We start from the raw sequence: 27,439 nt of genomic DNA on the forward strand, positions 1-27,439 counted from the left end.
ACACACCTGAGGAACACACTTAGAGGAACACACCTGAGGAACACACTTAGAGGAACACACTTAGAGGAACACACTTAGAGGAACACACTTAGAGGAACACACCTGAGGAACACACTTAGAGGAACACACCTGAGGAACACACTTAGAGGAACACACTTAGAGGAACACACTTAGAGGAACACACCTGAGGAACACACTTAGAGGAACACACCTGAGGAACACACTTAGAGGAACACACCTGAGGAACACATTTAGAGGAACACACCTGAGGAACACACTTAGAGGAACACACCTGAGGAACACATTTAGAGGAACATACCTGAGGAATACACCTGAGGAACACACCTGAGGAACACAGACGTGATGACGGCTGATCTTAGTTTGGACACTTTTGTGTCTGAAAAGGTCTGAAGAGATGTTTTTATCTCACAGCAGGTGTGCACAGGTGAAGAATGCATCATGTTTTTTTCTGGCCTCTCGGGGCGCAACATAATAAACACATCAGATACAAGTAAAAAAAAAACAATCCTCGGAGGATTACAGACAGACACATGACGACTGGAGAAACCCTCGAAGCACCGACAGCAAACTGTATCGAACAAAAAATAAGTGAAGAGATCTGAAAAAGATTACACCGCCCTCGCGGCGTGGATTCGAATGGCGTCCCGGCTGCAGTCGAGCAATATCAAACAAGTTATTGCAATTCTAGAGCCGAGCTTCTCCGCTGCTGCACTCTAAAATGCTAATGTCATTTTAAAGAAATATGAAGCCTCGGCCTGTCTTTACCTTGGCCGGTCCTTGGGAGCTGCAGATGGATCGCTCCTCTCACACGTTCCCGGCACATGACCTTGAGTGCTTTATTAATTTCCAGATTTTTTTTTTTTTTAGGGCAACACCTCGGGCTGTTCACCTAAAAGATGAGTCGGGGGATAACTCGAGGCAAAGGATCTCAAATTAGACAATTTCCACTTAAACAGCCCCCGACTGTTCATTAACTGTTTCAATTAAAAAAAAAAACTCCTGTTGAGGAATAATTAAATTGAAACGATCAAATGAGCTTTTGTTTTATGTGTAAGCTTACACTTTTTCAATTATTCAAAAGGATATTCATTATTTAAGCTTTTAGTGACGGCGCTTTGGTTAACCTCCGATCATGTCTGAATCGTTTTTAACAGCAATGAAATAGAAAACAGAGATGCATCAATTCCACTCTGCTGGATTTGAGCCCAAATTCAAAGCAGAATAACGACGACAGCAGCAGATCATCAGGCAGAATGATCCACTGTTGACGCTGAAACGCTGAGCAAAGAGCTCTGTACTCGCTGACATTTAACCACATCAATCAAACGCCGTCTTCTTGGAGATGATAAACTCATCTGCAACAATTAGATCGTCCATGAAGGGTGACATTATAAACTACCGGTGGGTTCATTTTAGAAATAAAAAAAGCCACGTTTGACTGACGTCTATGATGTTGTTCGAAGACCGAAGATTCAGAAGTGACACGTGGACTCTTTGTGTTTTGAACTGCTTTGCACTTAACGTCGAGGTGTGACTGAAAAAAAAAAGCAGAGATAGTCGACACCGTGCTCGACTCTGAATGAACGATGACGCCAGAAAATACTTCCCAGAGGTTATAAAAGAAGCACATCCATCGATTCAATCTTTTAAGAAGTTGCATTTAAAGCCAAATTCATTTTATCACAGAAAAAAAGCATCTTCAGGTTGGAGTCATCAAGTCTATTTCTTTGTGTGAGAAAAATGAATAAAAAGTGTTTTGTGTGCAGACGTCGATGTTGACAGAAACACATCAGACCTCTGCACAATCACCTGATCGTCATCACATCACTCCTCGAGAAAAGAAAAGAAAGAGCCCCCGTCTGTCATCATCAGCAGCAACTTTGAAATTCCTTTTAACATACCAGACTGCTGAAGTATTTCCAGTCTTGGCAAGTTTCCCCCTCACAGCAAGAGGTCAGAGCGATTCATCAAGATGATTGCTGAACTCAACTGTCTCTGAAATGATGTGCTACAGCTAAAAAAAAAGACAGCCACACTATTCATGGGATGTCGCTGAGGTGGAATTAAAGACTACACGCTGTCAATAAAAAAATTAGAAGAGGAAATAAGGACGGACATTTCTGATTAAAGCAAGAATGTGCAACTTTTTGATCCAGTAGATGTCGTCCTTGAGCTCCAGCATGAAACCAAAACAAACTTCTGTTTGGCCACGCCTCCTCCATACTGAAGCCTCCGCTCTCCTCCAGAGACACACCTCCAACCCCCCCTCCTATCACATGTGCAAGGACAAAATTGTCTTCAGCTCGAGCTGCTATCACCTGTGTCCTGCATTGTTGTGTTAGCATGCTAATGTTAGCGCTCTTTAGTCAGCTCGTAGCTTCACATTGTTGTGTTAGCATGCTAATGTTAGCAATCTTTAGTTAGCTGGTAGCTTCAAATTTCATGTAAACTGACACAGAATGAGCGTGATCTAAAAACTCTTACTAACATCCAAATAATCAGTGAGTATGTTCTTCTTCTTCTCTCTAGTTCTTGACTAAAACAGCTTTTATACACAAGGGGAGGAGCCGGCCGTCCCGTCCATGTAAACACGGCTCTGACAACAACACAGCCAGCGGGACTCGAGCTTCTCCCTCATTGTAGACAGTCAGGACTCAGAGACACATTTAACCTCATGGAAGAGGTGGAATAAAAGTCAAGGAAACCATGACGGACTTCTTCATCACAAAGAAGCTGCTTCAAATCAACACAAGAAAACTCGAGGTTTGGGTTCTTTGGTTCTTTTGAACTTAAAGTGTAAAACTGCAAGACCTTTCATTGGCTTAAAAATGCGTTTGTGAAGTTATTATTCACAGAGATTCACAGTCTAAGCATGTGTGCCATATCAAGCAAAGATGCTAATTTAAACAGTTTAACCCTCTCCTGAATAAATGAGCATGCATGCAGGGGAATGTGCCTACAAGTGAATATATTACAACAATGTGTTGTAATCCTGTAGAGCACCGGTTCACTGCAGCTTCCATAATCACCTCAGGCATGCTTAATAATTCTCTGAATCGCTAAATTTATCTTTTTCATTATTTATCAAGGTGCTTCTTTTACGTTTGCACACAGCTGTACTTACTGTTTATCTGATGGTTGCATATGAAAGCAAGCTAAGGTGACACAGCTTGCTGCAGTTTTTGGCATGCAAACTGTACCTGAGGTCATGTTTATTTTTTATCTTTTTTTAGAAGTTAGGAGTGTCACTCATGTGCAGGAATGTCTTCTTCCTGTGTGCCGTGCCAACAGAGCATGATAGCGGACCCCCACTCCTCCTTCTTGACACTTTATTGAATCACTTCTTCTTTTTCCTTCATCCGCTTGGGCCAGAGCTGCTTGCATCAGCACATCACAGCCTAACACCTTGCCTGCTTGAGTGTACTCCTGCCTTGGCAGCCGCTGACACACACTGATGCTGTAATTAGGTGTGGGCGGTACCGTGCCGACAGATATCATTGACTTTCAGGGACTAATGACAGCAGGGCATGACAGGACAGTGTGAAACTTGTCTGCAGAACGGACGGAGAAGCTGGGATTCAAGTTCCAACGATTTGATCTTCTACAGCACATTTATCCTTTCTTTAAAAAGATTGTTTTAAGTATATAAATGTACTTTTCCAATAGCACGAGAAAGATGTGAAAGAAACTGTCAAACATTACACATATTAAATATTCTACACAAATGAGTCAGGGATATGGTCAAACAGCCCAAACAATTTCCCGTCTGTTCCTGCAGGGGGCGCTGGAGTCCCATCGATGGCGGTCTCCATGCTGGAAATGCTGTCTCAGTCTAACTTTCAGTCAACCTAACGACAGGCTGAGAGCTGGAGCTGAGGCGGGTTTTAAACCTCCTGACAAACCGTTACACCGCGCCCACCTGTCAATCAGGTCAGCTACACGCCTTATTGTGAATAACTCTTATCCTTCATCAAATCAAAACTGATGAGTCATCAAAACATTCACCCCCCGTACAGTGTGTGTCCATCCAGACATGAGCTAATCACACCTATTTGGTTTTTTGAACCAGGCTGTAAACATGTTCATCTCTGCTGTAAAAACAGGCTTTTTAGAATGGGTGTATGTGACTTCCTGTGCTTCTGCAGCCAGCCTCTAGTGGACACTCCAGGAACTGCAGGATTTTACACTTCAGCATTTGAGTCATTTTTCAAAACCTGAAGTTACTGCTTGGTAGAAACGTGCTGCAAGTTCAGAAACAATGCAACGCCATAAAAACAGGAACAAAAGTCCCAAACAATCAGAAACGTGCGGCCAATCAAAGAATGTTCCATCCCTCTAATCTCCCGTGGAGAAAGGAAGAATTTATTTTAAATAATCTATATTTCTTTTTTTTCTTTTTTTTTTCTTTTATTGTGATAAGGTGAACAAGTACAAAACAAAAATGACAATTAAAGCAACGGCAAATAAACAAAACAAAAAAACGGCAAAACAGAAATAAACAACACAAAATCAAAATACGCAAAACATTAGCAAAGACAAATAGAATTAAAGTAGATAAAATAAAAGTCAAGCAGTAATGTGTGTGTGGCAGTGTAATGCATTAAAGTGAGTGGCAAGAAAAATAAACAGAAACAAAACTGAAGATAATTGAGAGGAAAAGAAAAGAAAAGAAAAATGACAGCATTCTTGTTTTGTGCTCGAGCGCATTAGTGGGAAACAAAATCGTGCTGGTTCAGTGCGGTTGCCAACTCTGAAGGGGTGGATTGTCTAAAAGGAGGGAGGAAGTCAGTTAGCTATATTTCTCTCGTTAGAGGCTGCACTGTACAATGAACTCTCTTTAACACTCAGTGAAACATGACAGTTCGTCCATAGGCGGCGTCGGCTTCACCATGTGGAACACGTTCTCACCTCCTCTCGTGTGACCTTGTGGGATCGTAAAGCAAACAGAAGGTGACTTCAAATGAAATCTCGCGTTTCTCTGTGTTAACATTCAATCACTCGTTGAACGTTTACCCCCACACCTGACACTTCACTGAATTTATGTGGCACCGATTTTACTGGCAAAGTCCCTGATCCAAGACAGCATCACATTCTTCCTCATCGCTCATTTGCCAGGCGTGCAACATTAAGTCATACTTGCTGACAGTGTTGAATCCTGCAGCGTGAGGAATATTGATGACGGGCTATTCATGGGGATGAAACCAGTTGAGCGGCACAAGGTCAGACGTGTGATTAAGGTTTTGTGCCTAAGAAAATCGCTCTTTTTGCCTCTAACAAAAGGTGCAGAGCGGTGGTAGAGTGATGTTTGTATTGAGCGTGAGTCAGCTGCTCCAAACGGGACGCAGTGGGATATTCCGGTGACACAGAGTTAAGCTTGATTAGCGCTCACACTTTTGCATGAACTATACCTGCGTGAAATGAGCCTCTCAGAAGTTTTTCATCCGACTCTGCTGCTGTCATGTAGTTCCCTCCACTCCGCAGACTAACTACCTTGGATGTGAGAGAGCGTGTTAATCTGGAGCTCTCTGCACTGACACTTTAAGTGAGTTGCATTGATGCCTTCACAGCCCAGTTAATTAATAGGGCTCAGTTTTCACAAAGCTGGTTATTAGGCAGCGACTGCACAAGCATCCGTTAAGCTGATGATGTGATTTTGTGCATCAGCATCACCTGTGTGAGGGCCCCTCCCCCCCCCTCCCCCCCCCCCCCCTCCCTCCTTCCCTCCTTGCAGGAGTCAGAGAGTTAACGTGTGAGGAGGAAGGGAAAAGGGCCAAAACAGCTATTCAAATGTTTTCCTTGAGCAGGGGGATGATGTGATAATAGCAAAGTGTGATTCACGTGTGCAGCTGCGTATTTCACGGCTGGTTAGTGAAGCGCACTCACCCGGTTGCAGCAGATGTTTCAAGTAAATCCCCATCATCATCTGCAGGAAGTCAATAACGGGATAAACACTTGACACACTCGCAAAGGTTGCTTGAGTTAAGGAAGTGTTAGAAATGTGATTTAACAATTACACTGCACCACTGGATGACTCAGAGCGAGCAGAAAGTCGCTGATGTCTCCATGTTTTTATATAAAAGACTGACAGAGTGACTCCTTAAGTTTCACTATTTTACTTAATGCTAGGGCTGTCAAACGAGCAAGATTAATCGATACATTTCAATAGTTCTCATTTTAAATCACTTGTTTGAAATTCCTTTCTCTTGCAAAAAATAGTCAGGTTTTTATTTTGAATGTTTGTACTGTCTTAAAGTCAGGGTTGGTCATTTCCTCCAGAGACACTTTTTAAGATTTTAGTTGAAATTGTCTTTAAGTCCTGACAGAAATTAATAACTCAAGTTCTCTGAAAAAGGGAGCAAAGAAAATCCGTCATCTGTAGCAGTTGAAATTATGAATTTCCTTTTCAAACTGTGTTCTTTTTTTTTTTTGCATAGATTTCGACGTGTTTGACGTGCAATGTTTCACATTTAATTGTCGCACTGCATTGTGGGTGTTAAAATACGACTCATTTGCTGAAAGGATGCATCCAAAACCTGGATGTTAGTGTCCATCCAGAAATGTTCAGTCTACTGAAGATAAATGAAGATAGGTGTGTGTGTGGTTTAGTCTCATGGACGCACAGAAGCTAAAACGATAAAGCAGAAGTCCAGAGTCCATTTTTATATTATCTTTTATATTTTTATTTAATTTTAGTTGAATTAATTAATTAATTAATTAATTAATTAATTAATTATTTTTGCATTGTTAAGGAGAGCTTGGAACACAAAAATGTCATTGCCAGCTATGACTGCTTTGCCTGTTATGTTGTGCATTTGACTAATAAAGATAACTTGAACTTGACTCTCCAGAGGGGAAGAACTGAACATATGCACTACAGTGAGGCCACATGGGCAGACAATGTGATTAAGTTTCACACTGGGCAGTCCAGAGGATTAAAAAAAAAAAAATTGTGATAAAGCTGCTACACGTGCTATAGAAAAACGTTCCTTAGACTGTTATCCTATTGTATTGAGCTGATGTCCTCTTTTCCCCCACCACTGTCCTCAGACAGCCTGAGTCCGCTACTGCACTGCGGTACAGCTTTATAGCCGGGTGTATGCAACGTATTAACATGGGACTTCGCGCAGGTTGGGCTGTGACAAATGTGGTGGCTCGTGTTTGATGAGGGTAATGAACAAAACCTCCCATGGTGCTCGAGTCTGACACCACAACTTTGGTATAGAGGTTCTTTTTTTTATTATTATTATCATTATTATTATTATTATTATTACCATCAGCTCCTAGGGATTCATGGTGTCCAAACTAAACAGTGTGCTGCTGACATTACAAAGTTTTTAAAAACATTTCTGGTATTTGACAGGGCTGTAACCCTGCAGGTCTGTTGCTAGTGAACGGGGCTCCTAATTAACATCAATTAGCGAGGTTTGTTTTCAACATGTTAAAGAAAAAGGATAATTAGTGAACGGAGAGGACAGTCACAGGATGTTCTGTTCCTGTAAGCATGCACGGTGTCATTGCCGGAAGACAACCCAGACGATTATTTTGTATAAATAAATCATCCAGGGAGATTTTCTCAGGTCATTTTCAACACATGGGACACAGAAAGTGATTCACTTGATATTCCACAAAGAGCCCTCTCCGGGGGGGAACTTGATTACAAGTTGCCCGGCCCCTGCTAACACATGAAATTTGAATTACTTGTGGATTAATCACGTCTGCGCGAGCTGGCAGAAAATGCCAGGGGAGTTGGAAGGGTGGTCACGCGTAGAGGTATCATCCATCACAAAGCAGCAGCATCCAAGTCTCCTCAAGCAACCTCTGATCACTGCAGAATGTGACTCATTAGACAGAGGGACTGGTTTCTGAGCTGCACAGCTCAAATCAGCACCTGCCTTCACACTGGCTGTTTTCGAAACCGCATACTATACTACTAGTACTGATTTGGCCAAAATGCAGTATGCAGTATGTGAACAACTGTGAGATCTGCAGTATGCCAAAAATACCAGGATGTCATACTGATACGGGAAAAATGTACAGTATGCATCGGACCAGTCTACCTCGCATACTGTTTCCCACAATGCAAAGTGCCAGGTCAGAGATCAAAATGCCGGAGCGCAGCTCTTTGAACTTGTCGGTGGGGTTGACTGAATATCTTGCCACATTATGAACCAATAACAAATATGACATGTTCATATATTTATAAGTCTTACCAACTTGGATTTTCCTGCTTTGTAGACTGTACAGTGCCACGGCTGGACAAGCAGCTACAGTTACAGGGTCCTTGGCTTGCTCTATTACTACATATCATTCACAGCTGAGTAAAACCAGTTTAACCGTGCCAAGCAATTTGTAGTTTAAAAAAAAAAATAGACATCGTTGAAGATGAATTGGTTTGTGTTTAGGCTATTTGTAGTTTTTTAGTTTTTTTGGTCTGCATTGTTTTTTATGCACTGACACTGATGAAGCCCTGGCATTGAAAACAGCTGTTTCAATAAATCAGACTTTCAAATGCAAGAATAAGAGTGACACATGTTATTATTTGTTGAAAAATATAGTGTGACAACATACCCCGGGATGGGGCAACTTGTCACAAATGCACACTCTGTACTTGATAATGCAGAATTTATCATTGAAGTGACAAGTAAAAATCTGAAGATTATACATTTGTGAACAAGAAATTCATATTTAATTTGATATAGAAATTGAGTGACTGTGATATACTTAGACCGAGAATTTTAGGTGAAAGCCAAAAGTGTGACAAGATACCCCGCTCTCCCCTACTGCAAAATAACCGATGACTGGCAGTCATACTACTGTTCAACTCAATATACAGCATATACTGCATACTGATTTAGATAGTAGTATGTAGTATGCGGTTTCGTGTTGGTCCCCCCCCCCCCCCCCCCTTTAGAGTTTACTGTGGTTCAGTCCAGCGTCTCTGTATCCTCCGCGCGAGCCGTCTCTCTGCTGCCATCAACCCTGCGGAGCGCGCGCGGCTCCATCACTCCTCCGACACGAGCTTCCAGGTGAATCTCGACTTCTCGTGCGTGCAGGATGTCTGCTTTGTGCCGAGCTGTGGACGAGGTGAGTTATTATTACCGGTTTCCATTTGCTGCTGCTGCGCCGAGTTTTGTTTACCAACAGAAAACGACCGAGTTGTTGTTGTTTAGAGATGGATTCAAAAGTGAAGCAGTGTCGGTGACATGGTGCGTAACAAGTGTTTTGGTTGTTAATCATCTATAAATCTCATGGGACAGCTTAACCCCCCCTGATTGAAACCCTCAAATATGTTCCTGTGAAGGTAATATTGTCAGGAGGAGCACTTTAGTCAAATGTGGCTCACAGTTAAAGAGAGTTACTTTCACTCTCTTTTCCACCAGACCGCCTCTAAAGCTCAAGTTTAACCATGTGTTCCTCATGCTGAAGCAGAGAGGGGTGCATGTATGTCTTCCCTCCTTTGAGCTGCACACGTCAGCCCTCAGAGAAACTAACCTTGGAGGACATTGTGTAACAAAATGAGCGTAAACACGTCGAGCTTCTCACTCTGAAGAGCTCAGGCACGAAGAGAGCGCCATTCACACTCTCGCTGTTGCTCTTCACGAGGTTGTGATAGACCTTGTGGTAAGTCTCAAAGATGAAGGTGCTTTAACAAGAATCTGCAGCTCAGGCTTCTTTGCTGTTTCAATGTCAGTCTGAAATAAAGGGGGTAGTAAAAAGAAGACACAGGAGCTTAAAGTTAAACACACCTACATGAGATTATTATACTCCACAAAACTATACAACAAGAACTGAATCAAATGAAACATGCACATGAAGTGTGCTTGTGTTTTTGTTTGTTTTTTGCCTTCATAGTTAGTGTGGTATTTTGTGGTTATTTATTACTGAATATTTCGATCTAAAATTAAAGCATCGCTTGAAATGAAAACACATTTTAGTTTTAAAGTCTTTATCTGTGATTTTTCACACTTAAATGTAGAAATCAAGTCTATTCTCTGAAAATAACTCTGTGAGTCATGACTGTCTACAATGGGTGTAACACCCGAGTCCCACTGTCTGTGATGTTTTCAGAGTCCTATCTTCAGTTTGTTTACATCGTCGGGACGGCCGGCTGACTCCTCCCCTCGTGTATAAAAGTTGTTTAATTGAGGGACTAGAGAAAAGAAGAATAACATACTGTACTCACTGCTTAACTGTGTTTCTAGATCACGCTCATTTCAGGTAAATTTACATGCAGTGTGAAGATACCAGCATAATAAAGATCACTAGCATTAGCATGCTAACACAACAATGCAGCACAAGTTGTTTTGGTTTCACGCTGGAGCTCAAGGGCGACATCTGCTGGATCAAAAAAACACATATAAAGCCTTTAAATTAGAAATTAAGTTTTTCCACTGTGTCGTCTTTTTGTTCGGCGTCGTCTTCCCTAACGACAAAATGTGTCCAAACGACGGACATGGCTTCCATGTCGCTCATTGGACGTGTCGTCATGAAAATAATCTAAATGATTCCTGTTTTATTTTGTCTTTTCTTATCCTCGTGTTTCTATATGTCCTATAGTGAAATTCTTGAGTTCTCCGGTGTCTTTAGTGTTTCCTGCTTTATTTTGTAGTCCTTGTCCCCAGTCAGAGATGCTGCTAGTCAATAAGCAAGGCAGGCAACGGCTTAGAACCCCAAACCAGTAGAGGGTCCCCCATTCCCTGCTCCCCCACCCCCCCACCAGAGGGCTGACAAACTTAAAACCACAGCAGTGGCTCAAAATGTGCAAATTCTGCAATGACAGTAGGAGACCTCCTACTGGGGCCCCATCTGACAGCACTCCCTCTCCATGCCCTGCTAAGCATCAGCAGCAGCATGATTCGTGTTTTCCATTGTCATTCTTATGTCTACCTGCTTGTTGGTTCAGTTTATTCAGACTGTAAAAGTTAGATTTCTCTTTTTCTTAAATTAAATCCTCTCTTTGTCCGTTCTCTTTGTTTTTGACACCTAGACGGACCAGCTGTGTCTCCACGCTGCAGCTGTCGGGAACACGTTCATCTTTTTTCCCCCTCTGTCCTTAGATTGTTAAAAAAAAAAAAAACAGCGCTCAGATCCTATGGGAGGTAATGAGATGTAAATCCCACTATGTCCCTGTTTAAACTCTCACAGTATATAACCTAACCTTAAAAACCTCTGGTGAACAGGCTGGCACATGTAGTTCTCTAGACGCTGATCGACCTGATTTGACGCTGTGCTTTGAGAAAAACAGCTCAGACTTGAATGTATTTGGTTTTTTGATGTCAGGGGAGCGTCTGGCTGTCTGTCAGTGTCTGCCCCCTCGCTCCTCGCACCAATGCATATATACTCTTCATGTGTTCTCCTGCCTTTGTGTTTCTGCCTTTCCCCGGGTGAGTGACGGCCGCTGTCTGATGCAGGAAACAACCATGTTAGATTGCCTGTTCCCTTCGTAATGGTTGTCCAATTTCATGCCTGTTAGTCTTGTTAATAAGAGCGGGGAGAAGAGCGAGAGCAGAGGGCCGATCGCCGAGCTTATGGACCCTTTGATTAGGGCGCATGGTTTGTGATGCTAAGAGACAGTGTCACATGTCCTATAAATACACCGGCTCACAGACACACACAGGTCGTGCGTATTGTTACCACCTGTCAGACCTTATTGATGATCGTCCTGGGGGTTGTAAAAAAACATATACAGGAGACGCCGTTTCATGAGGCGCTCTGGAGAATTGAGTTTGTAACTCTTGTTGATTCTCTTTAAGAAAAAAATCAACACGTCCTTGGAAATGCGAGAAACACTAATTGATTCATTCATCAAATTATCGCTCAAAGTAACATCATTACAGGACAAACAGTCGCAAGAATATGATCCAATTGATTAAACCGGCTTTTTTAAATCAAGCTCAATTAGAGACATTTATTCCAACTGGATTAGCTGCACTAATTATGGACGTCCCCGCTGCGCCCAGAGGCCTGGGAAAAAAAAAACCTGAGCGGATCATTTAGATCCCCTCATTATGATGTCATGAGAGGAGACGTGTGAAATGAATGAATGATAGATGAACCGGGTCATCAAGGTGAGAAACAGATCTGTGTCTTTAAAAAAAAAAAAAGAGCCTGGCAGGGTTGTTAGGAGTGAAAGAAGAGCGGTGGAATAGTGGAAACTGAGTGTGTAGAAAAAGGAAATTAACATGTGAAATCAGGTGCGTCTGAATATGTTTTCCAAATCGTGATGCGTGAAATCATTAGTGCCACCGGTGATCTGGCAGAGTTCGATTCTGCTTTGTGATTCTGATGTTTCTTAGTTAACATAACAGTGTATTCCTAGAGCTCCTGGAAACCCAAATCCACAAAAAGCCTTTAAAAGGAAGAATGTGTGACTTTTTGATCCAGTAGATGTCGCCCCTTGAGCTCCAGCATGAAACCAAAACAAACTTCCTGTTTGGCCACGCCTCCTCCATACTGAAGCCTCCGCTCTCCTCCAGCGACACACCTCCAACCCCCCTTCCACTCACGTTTGCCCAAAGGAGTTATCAAATTGGAAGGCACCATAATTAAGCGCTGAGCACGAGCAAAATTGTCCTTGTCTCGATCTGCGTTGTTGTGTTAGCATGCTAATGTTAGCGCTCTTTAGTTAGCTCGTAGCTTCACATTGTTGTGTTAGCATGCTAATGTTAGCGCTCTTTAGTTAGCTCGTAGCTTCACATTTCATGTAAACTGACACAGAATGAGCGTGATCTAAAAACTCTTACTAACATCCAAATAATCAGTGAGTATGTTCTTCTTCTTCTCTCTAGTTCTTGACTAAAACAGCTTTTATACACAAGGGGAGGAGCCGGCCGTCCCGTCCATGTAAACACGGCTCTGACAACAACACAGCCAGCGGGACTCGAGCTTCTCCCTCACTGTAGACAGTCAGGACTCAGAGACACATTTACACAGGATCTATGGTTTATTTATGTTGAACATGTCGCACATTCTTCCTTTAACTGTACGTCATATCACCTCTCTAAAAGTATTAGACATTACCTTTTAACCGTTTTAAGTCTTTGATCATTTTCAGATGTTGGCTGTTAAGTTGGCGGTGTTAGCTCTGAGATTTATACCCAATAAAGTTCAAACCAATAATAGAAACATAAACGCATGAGCTGCAAAACAAGCTGGCTTTTGAACAAGTTCTCCTAAAAGTTCTGAAAGTTTATTTTCACTCCGAGATTTGAATTTTTAATATCTCACATCTGGTTTTCTGGGGCTTTAAATGAGATAAAGGATTCCTAATGTTAGAAAAACCATCATGTGTGTTTCCCAGTTAAAATTATAATGCATAGTGCGAGTTCTGTGTAAACACTTTTGTGTAAACTGCAGCTGTAAATTATAAAGATAACCACCAGACTTGACAACCTCCGACTGACAGGCGGTATCATTTTGTCTCTGCACTGTTGAACATTGTGTGCTGAAGACTTTGCAACTCGTTGAGCCTCTCTCGGGAATGCGTCGATAAAGCTGGCATGTCAAATCTTTTCTTTCTTTGAATCAGAAATGGAGACACGATGTTAACACACAGAGTCTCTCTCTCTCTCCAACAGACCTCACATTTAAAAAAGGGAAACATATGCTGCTCTGTTCTCCACAGCTTAACACTCCACAGTGTTGAACACAAGAATCTCTCTATCGGACTTTTAAGTTAGATTTTTCTGAATGAGTGCAAAACAAAAGACCGCACTTAGAGCTCTTGATTTGGTAATGGAGGCCTGACTTTGATGCAAATCAAAGGACATCAGTGGGAGGATAAAACTGAATATTTATGGACTTTGCAGACCCAGAGATGTCCCAGAGTACTTTGGAGCCTTTTAAACAGCAGATGAAATTGCGCTTGAAAGTTGTAGGCAGGTCGCTTGACGGATACTCAAGTACCTTTCACTATTGTGTGCAGACTATTAAAGTACCTCTCTGGTGGATGACACAGTGACGTACACTCATATTGAGACAGCGTTATTAGCGGCTGGCATTTTGGAAGTAATGCATCTTCAATCTTTCCTAAATGTGGAATGTGGTTTTTTCGATGTAAAAAGCTAAAGAGCCAGCTCTTTCATGAATACCTACTAACTTAATGATGATGGTCTCCATATTATTGATGATGATGATGGTAATGACGATGGTTTTTGTTTGATAACGACGACTTATAAGATGGTTTCTATACTGATTAGAGCTCTCAAGAACTGCCCTCAATGTTGTGCTTTGCCTCTGGTCACTTCCTGTCAGCACCTGTGTGTCCAATCAGACTCAAAGCTGATCATTTGCTCTTACTGACATTGTTCCCTTTTTTTCTAGATCCTTGCTTGTGTTGTTCTTACTCTCTGATGTACGTCGCTTTGGATAAAAGCGTCTACTAAGAGAATTGTAGAATTTGTAGACGTGTTTTTAGAATAATCATGTTAAAAAGAAGTCCTCTCTCTCCGCTTCAGAATGCATGAACGACGTGCAGAAACCGCCTCTGAACCATCTTGGTCCTTGGCTGCGGGGCTGTGAGCTGCGACCATGGCGTATCCGAACACCAGCATCCTGACGGCCAACCTCAGCGGCGCTTTGGACGGCCACAACTTGGGGGGAAACATCTACCGGCCCTTCTCTGTTTTCAGCGTCCTCACTCTGACTCTGCTGGCCATGCTGGTGGTGGCCACCTTCGTGTGGAACTTACTGGTGCTGGTCACCATCCTGAGGGTGCGGACCTTCCACCGGGTGCCCCACAACCTCGTGGCGTCCATGGCGATCTCCGACGTGATGGTGGCCGCGCTGGTCATGCCCCTGAGCCTTGTGCACGAGCTGAACGGGAGGCTGTGGAAGCTGGGCCGCGTCCTGTGCCAGGTCTGGATCTCGTTCGACGTGCTCTGCTGCACGGCGAGCATCTGGAACGTGACGGCCATCGCGCTGGACCGCTACTGGTCGATCACCAGACACCTGCAGTACACGCTCAAGACGCGCAAAAAGATATCCAATGTGATGATCGCACTCACCTGGCTGCTGTCCTCGATCATTTCGCTGTCGCCTCTCTTCGGGTGGGGGGAGACGTACTCAGAGGGGATGAAGTGCCAGGTGAGCCAGGAGCCGTCCTACACCATCTTCTCCACCTTCGGAGCGTTCTACCTGCCGCTCTGCGTGGTGCTGTTCGTTTACTGGAAGATCTACAAGGCCGCAAAGTTTCGGATAGGAACGCGCAAGACCAACACAATCACGCCCATGGCCGAGGTGATTATTCACTTTCTGTTTATACTCTCATTGTAGCAGCCATTTTCTGGTTATTTGTTGTTTTTGTTGTTTGTGAACAGCAGGGGGCAGTGGGCACCTTGCCAAGCACATGGGTTGATTAGGAAACCCTTTAAATGTTCCAGGTGTGTCACTGTTGGGTGGTGCACCAGGAAGGAACACAGGTCAATGGGATGCAGTTGGAACTGTTTGTATGTCTTAATTAAATTTCATTTCATTTTTTTTATTTGTTCCGTACATGTCAAAACACACAACAGAAAAGGAAAGGAGCAGGGAGAAGAATAAATCAAATATAAATATCAAAATGAAGAAAGAAGAGATCCCGACTGGACATTGAACTTATTGCGTGCGTAAGGCCTCACTGGAACGGTGCATCAGTGGCTGTTTGTTTATAATTTTAACTTACAGGCTTTCTATGTGATTTTTCACACTTAAATGTAGACATCAAGTATCTCCTCTGAAAATAACTCTGTGAGTCATGACTGTCTACAATGGGTGTAACATTCGAGTCCCACTGGACTAGAGAAAAGAAGAATAACATACTGTACTCACTGCTTAACTGTGTTTCTAGATCACGCTCATTTCAGGTAAATTTACATGCAGTGTGAAGATACCAGCATAATAAAGATCGCTAGCATTAGCATGCTAACACAACAATGCAGCGCGAGTTGTTTTGGTTTCATGCTGGAGCTCAAGGGCGACATCTGCTGGATCAAATAGCCTTTAAGTTGTTTTTGGACAAATAGCCACAGTACTCATCATCACAGTACTCATCTTTATAAGTTACTAAACCATTACTGCTAAATTCCACCAGATACGTTTTGGGGTCAATCTCTACAAACAAATATCTGCATGGTATTTCAGAATCTGTGGGTAAGATATTTGGTTTCCATTTATACTCAGGGTAGTGTAGCAGGAAGGAAAACCTTCATTGTAGAAAACAAAACAAAACAAGCCAAGCCAAACCCAATGAAATCATACCTCATCCACCATCCTCCCGTTCCAATCAAAGCATCAAACATTAACATGTATAATTCTTTAAATCTGCTTATTAGTGCAGAAACACTTTTTGGTTGAAGACGTTGTAGCTCAAGTCCTACTTCATTCTTGCTTCTCAAGTTGTTCCTCAGATAAGTGCATGAGAGAGAGAGAATGAGTCTTGGTTTTAATGCTTAAAACAACCCGAGGCTACACTTCTGAAAGCCCAGAAAAAAATTGGCTGAGCCCCAAGAGGCTAAATGGTCTTTAGACGATAGCCAGCGGGTTCTGAAATTAGATATGTGGTTTCCATGAGGAAGGACAGTCCTTGAAAGAACCAGAGCTGTATCAGAAGTTTCCTGTACCACCACTTTGTGTAAAGCTCATGCTAGGATGCTGTTGTGTTAAAAAGTCGGGCCCGACCGAAATGGATTTATGGGGCCGATACTGATATTGGGAAATCAGATACCAATATATCGGCCGATATCTTTCTGAAATATATGTTCGATCTCTAGAGATAGAGATAAACACACTGATTGTATTGATCCCTCAAAAGAAGTTATCAAAGATGTATAATGAAGACAAGATGGTCACTGAACTTGAGATACTCAAATGAAATGCTTTTTTGACTGGTGAATAACTCTAGTAATATCAGCAATCATCTGCGATAAAAACATGCCAATATTGGCCGGCCGTTTAATTGGTCAGGCTCTATACATAAGCCACATGTATTTTTAAGATGTTCTCGGGTGGATGAAGGGAGAAAGAAAAAGGTCCAGGAATGAAAAAAATCAGAGAGTCGAACATGTGTGGAAAAGAGCCATTTGAAAGCCATTACCAAAAGGACAACAAAGGTGACACATGAGTAAAAGATCGACTCCAAGTCAGGCTCAGAGTTGATACTTCTATTAGATAAAGAAGGTTATTTAACTACGATAGGAGACTTCAGTACTGGTACAACTTGAAGACAAACACAGCAGGAGGATCAACAGTTACTTATCTGTCATGATGATAATCAGGAGCAGAGATGGGACGAAGAGAAGAGGCCTAAGTGCAGATAGCAGCAAGGACGGGACCCTTTAAACAGACCCGGTCGATATCCAACTGGCAGCAAACAGACGAGGCTCTGGCCAAACTGTCAGTTTCCCCGTTCCTCATGTCTCTGGGCAGAGCGATTTAATGGAGCCTGTTCAAGGACGGACGATGCAGCCAATGTCGGCCAATATTGCAGCATAAATTAGACATTACAACAAGCTCATAGCGGGAGGGGAGGGGGGGGGGACCGCAGAGATCACAACCTGAACATGTCAAATTGGAAAATGTACGACACAGAGGGAGTGATTGTAAACATGTACAGTGGAGCCTGATCACACAGAGCCGTCATACTTACACAGCTACTGAGTGTGTTTACATGGACCGGAGTATCCCGGTTATTGGTCTTATCCTGGTTTTGATCACATTCAGGATCTCATGTTTACATGCACACAGAGAAACCAGCTCATTCAAATCCCTGTTTTCAAGATAAATACTGGTATCCTGCTTTCTGATCACTGCATCTTATTTGTGCAGGCGTCTGTGATGTTTAGTTTTTAAGAACACAAATCGTCTTCAGTACTTTGTGACCTGACTGTCTCCACCGTATGCGTCCTGTAGCCTGTTCACCACAGACTTGAAAGGTCCCCATTTTGGTGCTTTTTCCCCCCATTTCAAATTCTTTTGGGGTTCTCCAGGTAGAAAACTCAAGTTTCTCCAAACCGGGATTAAGGGCTTATCCTGGTTTCTGAAATCTTGGGTTTGATGTTTACATGCACAGACTCGATCAAAACCGTGATACTCAGGTCCATGTAGACGCACTCAATGAGACAGGAAATGTTAGAGCCAATCAATGTGTCAGAATGCAGAGAAAGCCAAAAGAGGTCGTGTTGTGGCCTAAAATATTTCATGGGGGGATACCTGCCAAAGAAAACAAATCAAAACAAAGAGCCTCTATGACCTTCTCTATCTCAATAACAAAGACAACGTTTAGCCACTTGTGTGTGTCAAGACTGAGGAAATCAAAGGTACTGGACCCGAGTGCAAAAATATTTAATGAAACCAAAAAGGCAAAAGGGCAAAAACAAACAAAGCTTACTTACTTAAAGTCCAAGAAAATCCAAAGGTAGGGAAACAAAATGAGCCATCGGGAGAAAATTGAGTTAAGTGACACAGAAGGAAAAAAACATACCTGGGCAATCAAACACAGGTGAGCCCAACAAGACACAGGTGTGACCAATGAGCACAATCAAGAAGGGAGGGAAACCACACAAGGAGGAAGAATCACCAGACATGATAGACAAGGGCAAGAACTTCAAAATAAAACAGGAAACACTAAAAACTAAACCAGGGAATATCAACAGTAAACAGAAACACGAGGATACAAAATGACAAAATAAAACAGGAAACACAAGTAGGCAACAGAAACAAGGAGGAAAACAAACTAAACGAAGGTCAATCATGACAGCATGAGTGTAGAGGCATGCACCACATGCAGAAGTCATGTCAGACTATGACTCGCTGTGGCCTAATATAGAGAAAAGCAGACATTTGAATGCCTTGATTGACCAATCAGGATTAAGTATTCAACATATTAATTACACTGTGACAGAAAGGTTAGTTATCAGCGCCCTTATTTTCATTCATATGACATGATTTATTATTCTTTTTTTGGACAGGCTATCCAGCAGTGATGGAGCAAACACAAGTATCTTATGTTCAAGCATACGGACAAATAATTGCAGCAGTCGTGCTCATCACCAGCAGCTTGTTAATGTGCTTCGGCGGAAGGCTATAAATACCACCCCCGGCATCTTTAATGGGCCGCCGCAGCACCTTCCTGACTGTGGCCCTCCTCTAATCAGCAGACACAAAGGTCTAGGACTGTTCCACGAACATTAGCAAAACATTTAATCAGGCAAATTCTCCGCTTGGAAAAATTGTGAAGGCGCCCACTTTCAACCTGCCCTCATGGTGGTAAACACAATTTGAAAAACCCACCTGAAACACCTCAGAGATGGAGACATTACCTCTCATCTCAGAGCAAACACAAATTATCCCTCACATACAAAAAAAAAGGCTTCTCATGGAAAATACTCTGATCATCAGAGTCAGCAAACATCAACAAAAAAGGGAGAAATGTTGGAAGGAAAAAACCGAGTGAAGGCTTTTTTCTCTTATTTATGTAATGCATGATCTCAGACATTCCCCCGTATTCCTCAGAATACCCCCAAAGCTCTGCACGTTTGGCTTGAAATGATCAGCTGTGCTCAAGGAGAACCACTCATCGGCTAAATTAGCGCCATGTTTTATCGCTTTGACGGGCCGATTTAAGTGTCTAGTTCCATTACCCAGGCATTCAATCTTGTACTGATAGCAATTAAATGGAATATGTTTTATTAGTCGTTTTGCTTCCCACAGACGTACACACAGCTCAATATCGCTCGTAACAAACTGGTTTCATTACCCAGCCAAGGTTTCCCGGAACAGAAGATGGGAGAGTCCAGGCAGCGAGCTCTGCAAAGGGCCCGCACGTGGAGTAGTGATGTGAGGGATGGCATCAGCATCCAAGATAATAAACCTTTTAATCTCATGCATCAACAACACGCCCACTCAAAGACATAAAGACCTACGTGCACACACACACACACAAACACACTCATGGCACTAGGAATAGAGTGTTTCGATAAGAGAGGTGCAGATGCACAAATAGCTCAGAATAACATTCACCAAGAGCCATAAAATGTATACCGCTAATATCACCGCAAATGTTGTTAAGACTCTTTGGGCCTGATCCACTAAGAATGGAATTGCACCTGCTGATAGCACCATGAAATCTGCCTCGTTTTAGCACCCTATAAACAAAAGAATTAGCACTAATGCTATGGGCCCCAAAGTTGTCCCGGTCCGTGCACTATACTCTTTTTTTTAGCAATTTTGAGAAAAGCCGTCTGCACCTTTTGCTCTGCAAGGAGATGAGCTCTGAGCTGACGGAGCTGTTTAGTCCACATTAAGATGTTGAGCTCAGAGGAGGTTTTAATTTGATGCCAGACTTTTAAAAATTACTTAAAGGCTTTATATTCGATTTTTTGATCCAGCAGATGTCGCCCTTGAGCACCAGCATGAAACCAAAACAACTGGCGCTGCATTGTTGTGTTAGCATGCTAATGCTAGCGATCTTTATTATGCTGGTATCTTCACACTGCATGTAAATTTACCTGAAATGAGCGTGATCTAGAAACACAGTTAAGCAGTGAGTACAGTATGTTATTCTTCTTTTCTCTAGTCCCTCAATTAAACAACTTTTATACACGAGGGGAGGAGTCAGCCGGCCGTCCCGGCGATGTAAACAAAGTGAAGATAGGACTCTGAAAACTCTGAAAACATCACAGACAGTGGGACTCGGGTGTTACACCCATTGTAGACAGTCATGACTCACAGAGTTATTTTCAGAGGATATACTTGATTTCTATATTTAAGTGTGAAAAATCACAAAGAAAGACTTTAAGCTTCCTCTCTAAATGGAGTAAACAAGAGAAAACAAGGGGGGGGGCACATTCCTAAACTGTAAAACTATGACTTTGTAGCTGTTCATTTTTCTATTCTTATTTTATAGTTTATTATTTAATGAGTGGACAGATTGGCCCCAGAGTTAGAAAACAGAGGAAAGATAAGTAGTTGGTGAATTGGTATGAAATTTGGAAGCCCTAGACAATTCATATTTTTGTTGCATAGTTTTGAGAAATGAATAACCCCGGAGTCCATGACTGTACCCACATTAGAGTTAAACCAATGACCCGTACGATGCACACAAAGTGGTCACTTTGGAATAGCTCTGAAATAAGAAATGTGTCAGGACGACTCAGATTACTGCTCGATTTAAAAACTCTGCTTTTTGCTTTTTTCGGGGGAGGTTTAATGACAGAAGAACATATTTTTATTTTAAGTGAGCCGGTTCAGACTAAGCTTGAGGGTGCATCACAAACTCATCAGGGATCCGCCTCGTGAAGGAGTTTCTGCAGTTAAGTGCACATTTGATCTAGTACACCATTTGGTTTATAAAGTTAAAGGTTTTGACGCCTCCTCCCCAGCAGCCCTTTGCTTTTAACCTCTGGCCTCTGCTCTAAATGGATTTGTTCCATCCGTTTTATCAGTTGCACTTCCTGCTGGTCTGTATTGAGTCAGTTAAATTCCCTCCAGAGGGAGCAGGTTTCTCCGTCCATGTGCTGGATCTTGTTTGAATGTTGAACAGAACTCAACAGTTAGCCGTTGTTGCTCTTCACCTCAGACATATTTTCGAGGGATGTTTGTCTTTATAAAAGCTGCTGAATGAGCTGGACAGCTTGACCTTGATGTGCATGGAAAAAGAAAAGAGTCAGCCGTGAGCCGAGCCAGTCGACACATGAGTGAGGAGACAGTCGGCAGATTAGTGTTGACATTTTCTCTTTTTCTCTGCAGCATGTTTGTGAAACGGCTCACAATGGGCTTCTGGAAAAATGCAGATTAAGACACAGCTCCAGTCTGTGTTTGTGTGAGTGTGTAAAATGAGAGAGTGAGTGCCGGCTTGTTGATCCACCTGTTCATTCACACTTCTGTTCAGCCGGCTATAATCCACCTTTTGTTGAGCGGTCACAAAATGTACACTTTTTTTTTTGGAGATATTTCATTTTCTCATGCTAACTAGGTTTGATTCATAAAATCGATGGTGTAACTAATTTATGTCTCTTAACTGCTGCCTCCCAGGTGAAGGAGGAAACACATCAGCCGCAGATGGTGTTCACCGTGCGCCACGCCACCGTGACCTTCCAGACGGACGGCGACACATGGCGCGAGCAGAAGGAGAAGAAGGCGGCGCTGATGGTCGGCATTCTCATCGGCGTGTTCGTACTCTGCTGGATTCCCTTCTTCATCACAGAGCTCATTGTCCCCTTGTGCTCATGCGACATTCCGCCCATCTGGAAGAGCATCTTCCTGTGGCTGGGCTACTCCAACTCCTTCTTCAACCCACTCATATACACCGCCTTTAATAAGAACTACAACAATGCCCTGAGGAACCTCTTCTCCCGGCAGCGCTGAGCTACTTTGCACGCTCAGCAGAAACACTTCACCAGCATGCACTACTCAGTGTTACAGAAAGGGACTAAACCCGGTCTGTTTCTACCACTCCATCCTTTCTCCAAAAGGATGATAACTAGAAGCTATGTCTTTAAGACTGTTTCCAAAACGTTGTTCTTTCTATGAATGTGTTGTTTTTGTTCTTCACCATGCTGAGCTAAACTCACAGCTGGACTGAGATGGGTGTCTGAGCGAGGAATAAATTGGCTGTGTTGTGGCAGCAGCAGCAGATGCTAAGTGATGTCTACATGTCGGTTTTCTTTCAGGCTTATTAGGGGGAAAAAAGAAGGAAAACTCCCTTTTTCATCATCACGAGAGGCTTCGAGGAATGGTTTCAAAGTAAGGATGCGAGAAGAAAAGGTGTTAATCATAAACAAAGATAGAAATTTGGATTGTGTACGACACCAGACAACAAAAACGCTGAACTATGTCGAGCAGATTTAAAGTTAAAAACTACTCAAGAAGCGTCTGTTAGAGAAACACAAGAATCTACAAATACAAGCTAAGAAGAAACCCCCCCCCAACAGCAAATCTACCAAAAAACAAAAACACAACACAGTGGTGCGGAAAATACTAGCGATCTGGCAGGAGAAACTCCGAGTGAAGTCAGAGCCCATAACAGCTGTTTGCATTCACACATGCAGTTTCTCCTGGAAGTATCCAGAGAAGTGTTAAAGCTCTAATTATGATGAATGAAGACTTGACACCATAACAAATGAAATAATGTAAACGTCAGGTTTATAAAAAAGTAAAGAGATAAAATGCTCAATAATCACACAAACTCCCGGGCGTCACATCCAATCAGTTTTCCTTCCATATACCACCTACCTTACACTCTTATGTGTATGTAATGAAAGCAGGGAAACATCAGCCGATATAAATGTAATGTTGTTAAGAGACAAAGAAGTACAGACGATATGTGTACCTGTGTTAAGCTTCTAAATGCATCATCTGATCATTATCATGAGCTGTTGCAGGAGAAAATAAATCAGACCTCTTGCTTTATTGTACGAGGGAGCGAAAGTGAAAACTCCACGTTTAAAGTAAGACTCATGGAGTTATACTGCAGCAGGGTGGGGTTGGGAATAAGAGAAGTAATGTGAACCAAATATCCCTAATGGGCTCAGCACACTAAAGCTATGCTTCACTTGGTTTAATGATGTTCTCCAAGTGAGCCTCTTTATCATCTTTTACACAAAGCCTCTTTTTCCTGCACAAATAGTCACTTTCTTCTGATGGTGTTCAACACTGTGGAGTCAGAAAGCTCATCTTCATTAGATAATGTAATATATTGTAATGTAAGGAATGAAGCATGATAAAGTAGTTCCTCAGCTGATGTTGTGATATATCTGCAGTAAGCTCCTGTGGAGAGAGAGAGCAGCATTTGTTCAACCTATTTGAAGTCCCTGTCCAGTGAAAACCATGTGTTTCCAGATGAGGAGATTTTATTTTTCAGATTAATTTAAGTGTTAAAGGTCCAGTCAGTGAGATGTGTAGTGAGTGAGATGATAAAGGTATCTTACTATCTGATCATTAAGGAAACATGCTATGTTGAAGTGCTGGCTTCTCTGACAACAATGCAGCAGCCAGTATGTCCTCCTTCTAACTTTAGATTCTGCTCCTGAATGCTCTGGATTTGTTTGGACCAGAGAAGGTAGACGCTTTTAAGACCCCCCTCCACACGGCCGTTTTGGACGCCCCTCAGTTTGCCAGATATGAGAGCAGTTATCAGGTCAACAGGTGTTGCAGTGATGGAAGCGGCCAAGAGAAGTGGTTCAGATAGAAGTGATTGTACCCGACCTAAAAAGCCTCTGCATGTTTCTAATAAGCTCCACGAGCAGAAACGTGCTCAAACTAGGATCAATATTGGAGATGCTTTTGAAAAATGGAGAGAGGTTAGAACACAGAAAGGTTTACAGACCCATGCAGAGCTGGATAAACACTGAAGCTTCAGAGTCCACCACATGGTGACCTGAGTGAGCATCCACTCTAGAGGGAGGGGGGGGGGAACAGCTCTCTATGATGTTTAGAATTTAGACTGCAGTACTTATTTTAAACACTTGGTGTCAGAGCTACATACTGCTCCTTTTGGGTTAAGACAATTATTTTATCTTTAGCTAACCGTTTATAAGACTTCCTAGCCAAGCTTGACTATGCTAATGTTGAACATGTTTGATTTTTTTATGTTTACCTTGTTAGCGCTCTGTGCAAGTATCATAAGGAAGGACAATTAGAAAGCATTGTGTAGCAGCAAAACAACGTTTATGATGCTAAAATGACCACGAGGACGTTGCCAACACCGTCAAGTTGGATCAGTTTAATTTTTAAAATGCTTATGGTGTTAGCTTAGTGTGCAAACCATGATAAGGGTTAATATGTAGAACTTACAAAACAGCATTACATTTGGACGCATTTGGTTACAAATGGCAAATCAGCAGTTTCAGGTGATGATGGTGCTATACAAAACGTCAGGTGAAAAACATTATGAAGCTCTTAATCATCCTCAGGGGAACATTACAGCTGTGCCAACTCTCACTGCCATTCTTTTGCAGATAGTCGGGGTGTGGGTGGTGCTCGAGTGAAAACCAGAGAAACATGAAACAGGAAGATTTTGTTGATTCTTGTTTGCTTGAAATAAGTCGATCTGACTGGCCGTCTTTCAGGACGTCAGGGGGTCTCAAGAACTCTGCACAACTGTTTGTATTAGAGATTTGTAATCTGAAGGTTAAGCATGGTAAACACTAAAAGAGAGCGCCTGCACGTGACAACAAATCATCTCAGATTTAACACTCTCAAAACTCGTAATCTCGCGCGGTCAAACCCGACTAAAAGTAAGCAAACATGACGGTCAAGCTAAATGTGGCTAGCTGTTAGCTACCTGGTTCATCCATTGCGGTAACAATTCCCTCCCTCGTCAGTTGGATTGTGGATCGTCTTGCAGGACATGTTGTATAAACACTCATGTTGTTGCCATAGATCAACACGTTGGTCCTCGATTTCTGACGCCCTTCTAACTTTGTGCTTCGCGTTTGCTGTCGTCGCCATGGTGATTCTTGTTTTTCCTGCTTCAGTCAGCTCGCTTCCTGATTTGCTTTTGTTCTGTTCCATGTGACCATTTCTGATCGTCTTACTAGAAGAGGGTGAAATCACGCTTAACACACCTCACACGACAGGAACATCTGCCAAGATCATTTTTTTTTAACCATCAGGCCTTTGCTGACTTTGTTCGGTGGGGGGGGGGAATCAGGCTTGAAATCGGCCCGTTTATTTTGTAGTGTAGACCCCGCTTTGGATGAAAACTGACCTGCTGACAGCTCTTGTACAGTCATTGATATTGTGAGGTTAAATCCACTGGACTGTTAAAATCACTGCAAATGTCATGGCGATCAATCAGATAGTTTTTGTACAATTTTACTGGAGTCGTGTTTAGTGGCAACGCTAGCGCCAGGTCGCCACCACGGCTAAAAATACGCACTTTGTTCGTACAAAAGGTTGTGTCTCATCGCTGTTCAAGGAAGTTTTAGCTCAACATTAGTTGACATTTTTATAGATACACTGTTTTCACGTTTACAATGATGTGGTTCAAATAGTAAAAAACATGGACTTAATATAATAAAAATATAAGAATGTATGTTTCTTTTTTACACAATTTATTATACACTTAGGCAAAGTGTCATATTTTAAGGTCACATATTCCACTCTGATCCTGTATTTGATCATGTCTATAAACCCCTCTATTTCAGCCCTGCTCAGAACAGGCTGTTTCTGTGTCTGTATCTTTAAATATGTAAATGAGCTGTGTCTGACCACGCCCCCTCTCTGGAAGGGCTTGGGTGTACTCTGTTTTCTCGCTCTATGTCCTATTGTTTACGGTGAGAAGGCAGACTCAGAGGGCAGAACAAACACCTAGCTGTGGGAGTGTCACCCACCTGGGGGAGGGGCTACTGCCCTTTGTGATGTCATGAAGGGAAAACAGCCTGTTTGAGCACACATTTTCTGAAAAGTGGAGCAGGGAAAAGACGGAGAGGATGGACTTTTCTCATCATTGGGGGGTTTGTAGACAGATTAGAGACACATGTTAGAGTCAGAGAAACATGGTGAAAGAGGATTTTAAATAATATGTGACCTTTAAAGATGATTAAAGCCTATACAGTCTCTACCTGACCTCAGCCTTCTACATAATTTTGTACTTTTAAATTTAACACACAGACTTCTAATAACTTATCTTATTAGTAATAACAGTGTTTAATTTGTACAATTTCAAGATTAAAAAAAAGACGAAGCCTTAATTGTAAAATAGAAATTATTAAAACTATACAAGATGATAAAAAGATGAATTAAATAAAAGTGTTCTGTGGTGATGAAATGCATGAGATGTAGACATAGACACTGAATCACTATTATGACACTCTTCTATTATAAACACATGACAGTCATGGTGAAGCTGTTCCCTCTAAGCACCTCTCTCATGTTTTAATCTCATGACTCGCTGGTTGACTCGAGTCCTGTGGCGTCCTGCAGGATCCGAGTATTTAAATTACCTCATGCCGCCCGAGGACGGTACCCCCCCCCCCCCCCCCCCCCCCATTTGCCCCTCTCTCTGGTCTTGTTATGTGTGATGACCTATAGCTCAGGTAATGCAAAGTTGCAGAAATGTGTCGTTTACCTCCCATCCCTTGTTTCCATTCTTCCTGTTCAAAAGACGAAGAGGAAAAAAAACGTGGGCAATTACCTCTTTCTTAGAAATCCATTTGTTTATCCAAACCTAGAAAAAAAACATGAAAGTAGTGAATGTGTTATGTGTAATTGTGTCTGTTTTTTTCAATGTGTGCATGTTTTTCTTCCACAGAAGCCTTGGATGATAAAAAATTGACAAAAAACTATTGCTTAATTTGTGTTTCATGGCGTGAAGCTCGGCACTTTGACATAAAAGCAAATAAAAGAGACAGTTATTTAAGTTTGCTCTGGGGCACACTGTTAGATATTTGCAGTTGGCCACACACAAACACACACACATACAGAAATGAGAAACATAAAG

At 42.3% G+C, this 27,439-nt stretch overlaps 1 protein-coding gene across 1 annotated transcript; it reads left to right on the forward strand.

The window, feature by feature from the left end:
• Positions 1–8,963: 8,963 nt before the first annotated feature.
• htr5ab (5-hydroxytryptamine (serotonin) receptor 5A, genome duplicate b) lies at positions 8,964–27,298 on the forward strand. The gene is made up of 3 exons (XM_029280812.2): positions 8,964–9,105; positions 14,478–15,258; positions 22,030–27,298. The coding sequence occupies exons 2-3, from the start codon at positions 14,551–14,553 to the stop codon at positions 22,360–22,362; spliced, it is 1,041 nt and encodes a 346-aa protein (XP_029136645.1). The 5' UTR covers positions 8,964–9,105; positions 14,478–14,550; the 3' UTR covers positions 22,363–27,298.
• The last annotated feature ends 141 nt before the right edge of the window (positions 27,299–27,439 follow it).

The sequence above is a fragment of the Labrus bergylta genome, chromosome 20 (assembly GCF_963930695.1).
Source record: "Labrus bergylta chromosome 20, fLabBer1.1, whole genome shotgun sequence".
NCBI lineage: Eukaryota > Metazoa > Chordata > Actinopteri > Labriformes > Labridae > Labrus > Labrus bergylta.

Bases quoted from the DNA above. Each gene is read 5' to 3' on its own strand.
- htr5ab (XM_029280812.2), top strand. From the start codon at position 14,551: ATGGCGTATCCGAACACCAGCATCCTGACGGCCAACCTCAGCGGCGCT. The intron at 15,259-22,029 runs GTGATTATTCAC...GCTGCCTCCCAG, and splicing joins CAATCACGCCCATGGCCGAG to GTGAAGGAGGAAACACATCA.